The 9,442-nt window shown below is 52.5% G+C and overlaps 1 protein-coding gene across 1 annotated transcript; it reads right to left on the minus strand.

Annotated features, from left to right (window-relative positions):
* Positions 1–309: 309 nt before the first annotated feature.
* On the minus strand, positions 310–9,442 carry USH1G (USH1 protein network component sans). Its single transcript, XM_058817456.1, has 2 exons — positions 9,279–9,442; positions 310–1,546 (listed from the first exon to the last, which is right to left on the minus strand). Exons 1-2 carry the CDS (start codon positions 9,440–9,442, stop codon positions 310–312), a joined length of 1,401 nt encoding a protein of 466 aa, XP_058673439.1.

The following is a 9,442-nucleotide window of genomic DNA, read 5'->3' on the forward strand; positions in this document are numbered from 1 at the left end:
TTGAAAATCTCAGCTACATGGACTGAGAAGCATCAGACCACAAAGCAGTCTGCATTCAAATGGGTTATGAAACAAAACAAGGGCTTCACGTCCTGCCCAGTGACATTAAGGTTGTTGAGTAATGAACTAACACTATTGCCACCTCTCCAAACTCTCATCCTTTCCACACGAGCAGGAATTTGCCCACACACAGAAGTGCTGAGGTTACCTGGACTCCTACTCTTCCAAAGCAGATTGAAAACAAGACCTTACATTATCCACATCTGCACCTGCTGAAGGGTTTAACCCCTCAGAGACCCCATCTCCCACTTACAGTTCAGTGTCTACAATGACATCTGGCTTCTCCAGCGTTTGTCGTCTCCTCTGGATGGCATCCACAATCTTTTTCCTGGGGCCCAAAGGGATATTGATGCTCTTCAGGTCATGGTCTGAACACAGCATGAGGGCCTCCAAGTCAATCTTTTCCTTCTTCAGGATGGAGATGAATTCAAACATGTGCAGGGAAGCCAGAAAAGTTTCCAAGGGGCTGGTGTCCGGTTCGTCGTCATCGTCTAAGCCCAGCTCCACCTCATCCCAGGGCAGCTCCTCGGCGTTCCTCTCCTGCAGGCTGTTGGCACTGCCAATGCTGTCGTTGAGACTTGGCGAGCGCTGCAGGCGGCTCCGCAGTCTGACGCCCATGCCGTCCTCGCCCGGCGCGGCGCCGTCCTCGCGGCCGATGCCGAAGAGCCCGCTGCTGACGTAGTTGCGCCGGAACACCATGGTGCCCAGCCCGGGGCGGTTGAACAAGGAGTCGTGTCCGGAGTCAGTGCTGACCTCGGAGTGGGCCGAGTCCATGTGCAAACCTGGGTCGCTTATGGCACGGGAGACGGTGTCTTCGTCCGTGAGGAACATGTCGCGGATGTTGCGGCGCGTCCACTCCTTCGGGCTGGCGTACGTGCCCTGCTTCACAAACATGACATCGTTGCCCAGCTGCAGACCAGACAGAGACCGCACGCTTTTCCTGCCATCCTCGTAGATCTTGAATGTCCCGTCCACCTGCTTCTTCTTCTCTAATTTCTTTTGTATTTTCGTCTTTCCCTTGGCTGTGCCATGGATGGTGGCTTGTGAATATGGCAGGGAAGTCACCATAGACATGTGCTGGAACTTCTTGCTTAAGGTGCTGCTGGAATAGCTGGAAAAGCTCATGGTATCCGAATTATCTGACATCTCCTTTCTGTAGCGTTTCTCCATCCTTTCGTGGTGCTTCTTCTGCAGCTTGACACAGTCCTTAATCCTCCTCTCTGCATCCCGAAAGGCCTTGTCCTTCAGTTTGCTCACCAGCTTGGGGTTGAGGTTGCTCTGCTTGGCAGCAATCGAGTCCAGGTACCGCACGCACTCCATGTGCCCCTTCATGGCTGCCATGTCCAGCGGGGTGTGGTAGTCATTGTCCAGGCACCAGATGTTGGCCCCAAAGGAGATGAGGAAGGAGAGGCAGTTCAGGTGGCCATTGGCTGCTGCCAGGTGGAGGGGGGTGTTCCCCCAGATGTCACATTTGTCTGGATCACCCCTAGGCAGCAAGAAAATCAAATGTTTAGCATGCAGGGATTGATAACAGACTTCACTGAGACATTCCCAGCTGTGCAGGGGCAAATCAGCACCATGAACTGCTGCCTCCTTGCTTGAAATATCAAGCTATGCACCTAAGGTTCCTGCAACGTTATTTTAAAGGGGTCTTCTGGGGGGGTGTACTACTGCCAAGGAATCATGTGGCCCACATGCAAGGCTGTGGCAATGTGACTTGGATTTAGATCTCAAGAAAAATGTGTTCCCACATCAAACCAACTTCTGAGAAAGGCAAGTCAGGTTCTGAATAGCCCAGAACTGAGACAACGGGTCTAATGCCATCTCAGACCTTAAGCTTGTTGTAAAATTTCAAATATCCTATTTAATTCTAGTCAGAATCTGTCTTCAGAACTTGGCTTCATTCAGCCTCTGTGGGGGGTCATGCCCAAATGCCTCTCTGTATGCCACATCCTGGGTAGGACACCTTGGGATCCCACCATGAAACATCCATCCTCAGCAATGGTTCTGAGACCCCCCAGCTGCTCTACCTTCCCACCCAGCTGTTCCTTGGCACCTGGGGAAATCTGTGGCACAAAGAGGAATGTTGGCATGAGAGGATAAGAGTGATTTTGCTGTCATTGGCTCTGGCATTAGGGTTTTGAGGGAGATTTTGCTGTACCATGCTTGGTCTCGATAGCACAGCTGGAAGCACGCTGGTATTAGCACATCCAGAGAATCCAGTTTCAGAAAAAGTGCAGATTAGGTTTCTGCACTCCTCAGGAGCTGGACACTGCCAGTGGCATCTCCATTCACACTGTGCCAGCCCCTGCCCCAGCAAGCTGCTGGCAGGACACAACCACCTGCCTGCATCTCCTGCCTCCTGTGCCAGGACAAACACAAACCTGGGATTCAAGGGAAGTCTGACATTCCTCTGTATTTGTGCTCAGGTGAAACGAGAGAGAGTTCACACCCCTGCTGGCCCAGCCCTCTCCCGAGCTGTGTGCTAATGATATGCAGCCAGCAGCAGTATCTGTCAACAGAGCGCTCTCCCTCCGTGCACATGGATATGGCAAAGCCTTTTATTAAGGCTGGGCAGCTCCACCACCCTCAGGAGCCGCTCCTCGTGGGCAGCAGGGCTCTGGCAGAGCTCTGGCTCAGCACAGCTCCTGCCTGTTCCCACATCACCCTTTCAGTGAGCTGCAGAGGAGCCCAGCACTGATCCTCCTCCACACAGACCTCAGTCCATGGTGACACCAGGAGGGCAGAAGGCAAATCATAGAGAATTGAAAGTGACCCATCAAGGATCATCAGGTCCAACTCCTTAAATGCACAATTCAGACCTTCAGCAGAGATTACTTAACTCCTCACTGCTTTAAGGTCTGTGTTGGCAAGAGCTGGGAGCAGCAGAGCCCAGAACCCTCTCCCAAATCCCATGTGCTCTGAGCTATGGCTTGTCTGACTACAAAGAATCCAAAAACTTCTCCAGGGAAGGAGCAGGAGACCACAGGAGCAGAGGGACTTCTTTACCCTCCTGCTTTGCACCTTCATCACTTTATGCAAACGCCCAAACCCCAGAAACAGCCTCATCCAGCACATTCATCCCCACACAGGGACCCCACTGCCTGCTTGGAACACTGTCCAAGGGGCAGCAGAGACAGAGAGGAACTGCCCGGTCAGTGTAATGCCAAGTTTGCAATCCTTAGGCTTTAGAAAAGCAATAAAGCCTGTCCAGAGGTTAAACTGGAGATTATTTGCACCCAGAGCATGAACTTCCCAAGTTCATTCCCTGAAAGCTGCTATGAGATGCACTCAGCTTTCTCTGTGGGAGCAGGAACAGCAAACTCCATCATAAACATGTTTTCACTAAATTTACAGAAACACAGTAAGCACAACCTTGAGCTCATTGGCAAATTCAGCAAGTTAATCAATAGGTTTGAAACTCTGTAAGGCCAAAAAAACCACAAACCCTTCAGGACTTTTGAGCCACAGCCTTTGACATCTCCTATAGAAGGAGAAAGAGGTTTCAAAGATGGGTGATGAAGAGGGGGAAGGCAGGAGATCACAGGGCTGAGGAGCCATGAAGCCAAGAGAAGGAGGGAAGGGATCTGATAGTGCTCTGGCAATGCCGAGTTTCCAGGAGCAGTAATTCCCCAGCCCTTGCTTCTACCCTCGTAGTGACATGTCCAGGCTGGGAAATGCATGGGGAGGATAAATATTTGATGAATTGCAAGAGAGGAGTAAATTATTGATGAAGCTGGATTTAAAGAGCCAGTGAACCTGTTCCACATGGAACTGCTGGTGCTGGTGAGAGACTCCAGTGTGTGAAGGGCTGTTGGTTTGTTTTGTGTGCTCTGAAAGGGCACTGGTGTGCCTGGCATGGTGGGCAGGTGAGCCCGGGCACCCCAAGGGTCCCAGTGTGTCTGTGGACTCATGGTGGGGACAGTGACTGAGCAGTGGACTCACTGGAAATAGTCTTGCCCCCTAAATTAAGTGGATGCTCAATCCATCCAGTACCTTTTGGAGCCTGTTCTCAGGTCTGTCTGGTTCAGGGGGCAGAGGGCAAAGCCAGGGAGCTCTTGGGGGTTTCATATGTGAAAGTCTACTTTCCTCAGAGAGAGAGGGGAAAGAACATCAAAACCAGCTTTCCCTGGTCATTTCCACTGTCTAGAAAGAAGAGTATTAGAGCAAAATTAGATATCCCAGGCCCTCTGCCCTGTAAATGTCTGCCGCAGGCGCTAAAAATGCATCAGAAGGAAAGAAGAACGGTGACTTGCAAAGTAGGGATGTTTGATTCAACTCAGATAATAAACATGAGGCCCTCCCTCTGGCAGGTGTCTGTCTGAGCAAAACTTCACCTCCGGGGTGCTGCACATGAGGAGATGCTGACTGCAGGGTCCACTAAGTGGGAACATATTTTAATAACAGGTGTAAAGTGCAGCACTTCTCAGCTTCAAAGCGTTTTTGAGCACTTAGTCAACTCCTGTAATAATCATTATTAAAACACTGTTAATTGGGCCCCTTATGTGGACATGTGCATCTCTTGAGTCACTGTGTTTGCACCATGACATGCATGCTCACTCCCTTCCTGCTGGTTTTTCCCCTCTGCTTCTCCCATAGGATTCCAATTAGCTGGGGAATCCAGGGGCACTTACATATGCTCTTCCCTGGCCGCATGTGTGAAGTTCCTCTGATAGCAAAGGGCTGGCTCACCCTTGGCTCATGGGTGTGTGTGAGGTATCGGGCCCTCAGACCAGGAGCCAACTGGGTGCAGAGTGTCTCTGCTCCCATAAAATGGTTTTGGATAAAGGAAGAGTGAAAAAAATAATTTATGGCCTGAGAAACAATCCCTCACTACCTTCAGCATAGTCAGTGAGGGCAATGACCCAAGCAAAGCCTAGAAAAGAGCAGAAAAGATGAGCTTTTGGGCTCAGAGCAGAGCTTTGGGTCCCGTACACCAAGTTTTCCCCAGATAGTGGTAGCCTGGGGATTCAATTGTCCTCCAGGCTCAAATCCCCAGAAATCCAGCAGAGATGCTGTAGATGAGGTCGTGCCAGGGCTCTCTGCATCTTGTCCCAGCAGAAAGCCAGGCTGGCAGCTCCTGTCCAGTGGCTGCTCGTGTTGGGGCAGTGGCCTGGGCCACGTCTCCTGGTTCAGCACCCCAACGTGCCCAGGGCTCACCCTCACTGCCAGCAGCCAGCTCAGGTGCCGGAAGCCACGAAGCTGCAACAGAGCCCCACCCTGCTCCTTCACCTTCCCGGCAGGTCCTCACCCTGGGAAGGTCCCCACCAACACAGCCAGGCTGCCCCGGCTCCCACGTGGCCTCCAGCCCTGTGGGTGCAGAGGGTGCACATCACGCTCACATCACCCTCACATCAGCCTCACATCACCCTCACATTGCCCTCACATCACGCTCACATCACCCTCACATCAGCCTCACATCACCCTCACATTGCCCTCACATCACGCTCACATCACCCTCACATCACGCTCACATCGCCCTCACATCAACCTCACATCACCCTCACATCGCCCTCACATCACCCTCACATCGCCCTCACATCAGCCTCACATCACCCTCACATCACCCTCACATCACCCTCACATCGCCCTCACATCAGCCTCACATCGCCCTCACATCGCCCTCACATCGCCCTCACATCGCCCTCACATCACCCTCACATCGCCCTCACATCAGCCTCACATCGCCCTCACATCGCCCTCACATCGCCCTCACATCAGCCTCACATCGCCCTCACATCGCCCTCACATCGCCCTCACATCCCCTTCACGTGCCTTTGCTGCAGCCCTGCCCTGAGGGCTGCTGTGATGCCCTCGAGCAGCCTGGCTGATGTCAGGAGCCACCGTCAGCCCCAAACCATGGCTGAGCCACCTGTCCCCTCTGCCACTGACATCCAAAGTATCTGTGCCCCCTGTTTCTGTAAGATGGGAAAATGGGAACCAGCTCTGCTGAGCGAGGACCTGCAGACGCATCCTCACTTCTCCTGCTGTCCACTGCAAGCAAGTCCTGGCTGATCCCAGCCAAGGCCCCCAGACCTGCCTGTAACTGGAGCTGGACTGGTGCCTGCCACTGCCACAGCAGTGCCTAATGAACCACACTGAAGAATTACTGTGTCTGAAAAGCTGCAATGCTAAATGCCAGCCTGCCTGCCTCTTCCCAGCCTTCATGTTAATTGAGTTTGTTTTCCTCACTGGAGCCGGCCAGGAGGAAGAAAAAGGCTTTTTGTGTGGCAAACAAGAAGGATGAGCCACTGCTGATCCCTCCATCCCAAACCCTCTCTCTGTCTGTTGCAAAGGGTGCACAGAGGCACAGACACATCACCAGCCTATTTCATTTACCTTCCATGTGGGTTGGGGCAACAAGCTTCCCTCAAGGACCAACCAAAGGATTTCCTTCCCCCTCCTTGTTCCAGCCTGACACCACAATCTGCTGAACACATGTGGATGAGGCTCCTTCACTGATGACAGAGCCTACATGTGTCCATCAGCCTGGCACGACCATTAGAGCCATGATTTTGGCCCTCAGGAGCCCCCTCCCACAGCCCTGCTTTCTCAGAGTTCCTCTGGCCACCCTCAAAGGGCATTTCATAGCACTCAATGTCCCATCTTGTTTGGGCACTGCCCAGCACTGGCAAGGAGATTCTGGTGCTTCTTGCTGTCCCAGGACTCCTCATCATCCTGGGTGCTCTGACATCCCTGTGACACCCAGGTGGAGGCTCACCAGCCCCCTCAGGCCCTGGAGATGCCTCCCACCCCAACCCTGCATGGAGCCAGCCCAGCCCCAAAGCCTCCACTCCCCCAGATGCTGCTCCATCCCATAGTCCCACACTCCCACCTGGTAGTGCAGGGCTCTCTGAACCAAAGGAGGAATATTTTGGCAGCAGAGGCCAGAGAACAATTCTCTGACATTTTGGGATGCTCAGGGGCCCTCCCTCTTGCCTCACAGTGATTATAGTGCAGGTGTAATAGTAACATATATAACAAAGCATTAAGTTTCATCTCTGAACAAAGCTTAAATACTGTGGAACATCATCGTGGGCACTGGCAGAAAATTACAGGGTCTGCCCTCAGGCTCTCCTGGGTCTTGCACAATCCACCTCTCTGGCACCCTTGCCCCCAGGCTGGGGCTTTCCTGCCTTTGGCAGACCCACAGCCAGCTCCAAGGAGCTGCCTCCATGCCAAGCACTTTACTGGTCTCTCTGTGGCCCTGGGCAAGGATCTGACACATGGAGATGAATGCACAAATGCAAACACATCCTGCAGTCCCACAGCCACACACCTTGCTCCACCATCCATCATGTAAAGGGCACTGGGCTTTTGCCAGGCTATTTTCCTTGTCAGGAACAAATGTATATTAGGTTGTTAATTAAACAGCAGCCAGGCTGCACTGGAACACGATTTGAGCCCACAAGGACCTTTTAATCCAATGTGAGTTTACAAAAGCTTCCCTTGGGCTTTGTGGAGAGGCAGAAACTGCTGGCTTAGATGGGGGTTGGCAGGGCAGGCAGTGGTGCTGCAGGGTGCCCTGTGATGGAGATGAGCAATATGAGGAGGTACAGTGATATAAAGAGATTATAAAGTCAGTCCAAAAGCCTTTGCCTCTCTGGAGGAGCATTCAACCACTGCTTGGGCCTTCCAGTTTGACTTTTTGGCCATCAGAGTCTTTGGAACCATTTTTAACTTCAGGTTCTCATCCCCTGAGCATTCCTCCCATGTCCCTCTGGCCCTGGCTAGCCATTCCTGTCCTGACAGGAGCTCTGGACAGGTTTTTGCTAAGCACAGCCTTTCCTGGAGTACACAGGGAGTCACAGAGCCCCAGCCAGGGAAGCATCACAGGGCTCTCAGCCCACACCCTCTCAGGATGCTCCACTTGGAGCACTGTCTTGCTCTCTCCCTTCCAGACCCAGAAATAATCTTTTCCTGAACACACTTCTACTGCATCAGGACTTCTCAAAGCCACTTTGTACACAGCCTTCAGTTCAGGATCCAAAAGGAAATGATTTACAATGAAAGGACAACAATGGATGGAGGAGCTTTGCCTGTGAGCACAGCTGAGGTTCTGGATGAATGTTTTGCACAAGCAAACCAGAATATCAGGAAATGGCAAGAGCCCAGGAACGGGTGCAGTGGAGATGTGGCTGGTCAGGTACAAGAGCTCTAACAGAGCCCAGGGTGGACAACAAATCCCTGAATGGCAGCTGACAGGCCCACCAAGCCCAACGTGGAGAAGTCAAGCCCTTCCAAGGAGGTGTGATGTCCATCCAGGCTGCTGACCTCAGTACCATCCCACAATATTAGAAATACAAAAATCAAAATCAGCACCACCAATCTCTCAACACAAGGCAGAAGCCACTCCAGCTTTAAAAGAGGTGCTCAGAAGAGCTGCTGGAGCAGAAGGAAGCACTGGGCTGTGTGTTTGGGGGTTTAATAGGAACTGGAGAGTCACAGACTGCCCCAGAGGGAGCTAGGAATGGCAGGTCTTGCTTTAGCACAGACCTTGTGTGGTTCCCCCAACACCAAGGTGTAAATCCCTCCAGTCTGACAAGTCCCCTTAATCCCACTCCCACCTCTCCACCATATCCACATTTAGGAAGCCAGAAACTCTTAAAGATTTGGCAGCCCAGGGTGAGGTACAGAGACACAGACCAGTATGGAGCAGGCCCTGTGGGGGAGACTGGGCTTAAAGAAATCTGCTCTTGGAAAACCTGAATTTCCCAGGCTCCAAGTGTACAACAAGCTGCCCAGGGGTCACATACTGAGACCCTGCTCTGGGTAAAACAGACAAGTGCCAGCCACTGCCAGCTGGCACTGCATACATCCCTCTGCAAGCATTCTGGGGACAGAGGGAGCAGTTATTTTCTCTACCTCCTCACTTAAAAGGCCTTTTTACACATCAGCAACACAATGTGTTTATCCTTATGGGAGCTGTAAAAGATTACAAAGCACTTGGAAAGGTGAACTCATCGCTGCCCACGGTGCTGCAAGCAGGCTGGGGGCAAGAGCACTTGGAGGGTCAGAGGAGCTGGGAAAACACAGAGCAGTTATCAGGAGTGTTGGATTAGATTCAAAGCACCACAAACAAAGAAAAGTAACAGCGGGGAGGACAGGAGTAGGGGTCTTACAGAGAGAAGCCATAATTTTGTGGGGCACTCTGACGTGCGAGCAGAGAGGGGGAAGAAGGGGGTCCCAGCTCCCCCTGGTCCCTGGCCAGCACTCACCCTCTGCTGACAATGAGGCGCAGCGCGTCCAGGTTGCCGTGGTAGGCGGCCCATAGGGTCGGGGTCATGCCATCCTCATCGGGCGAGTTCAGGTCCTTCTTGGTGGCTTCCTTCAGCAGGTCCAGGTAGCCGTCCCGGGCGGCTCGGTGGTACTGGTCATTCAT

Source organism: Ammospiza caudacuta, chromosome 19 (assembly GCF_027887145.1).
Source record: "Ammospiza caudacuta isolate bAmmCau1 chromosome 19, bAmmCau1.pri, whole genome shotgun sequence".
NCBI classification, from domain to species: Eukaryota; Metazoa; Chordata; class Aves; order Passeriformes; family Passerellidae; genus Ammospiza; species Ammospiza caudacuta.

Coding starts and splice junctions, on each gene's coding strand:
- USH1G (XM_058817456.1), bottom strand. CDS start 9,442: ATGAATGACCAGTACCACCGAGCCGCCCGGGACGGCTACCTGGACCTG. Junction 1,547..9,278: donor CGCCTCATTGTCAGCAGAGG/GTGAGTGCTGGC, acceptor CTTGCTGCCTAG/GGGTGATCCAGACAAATGTG.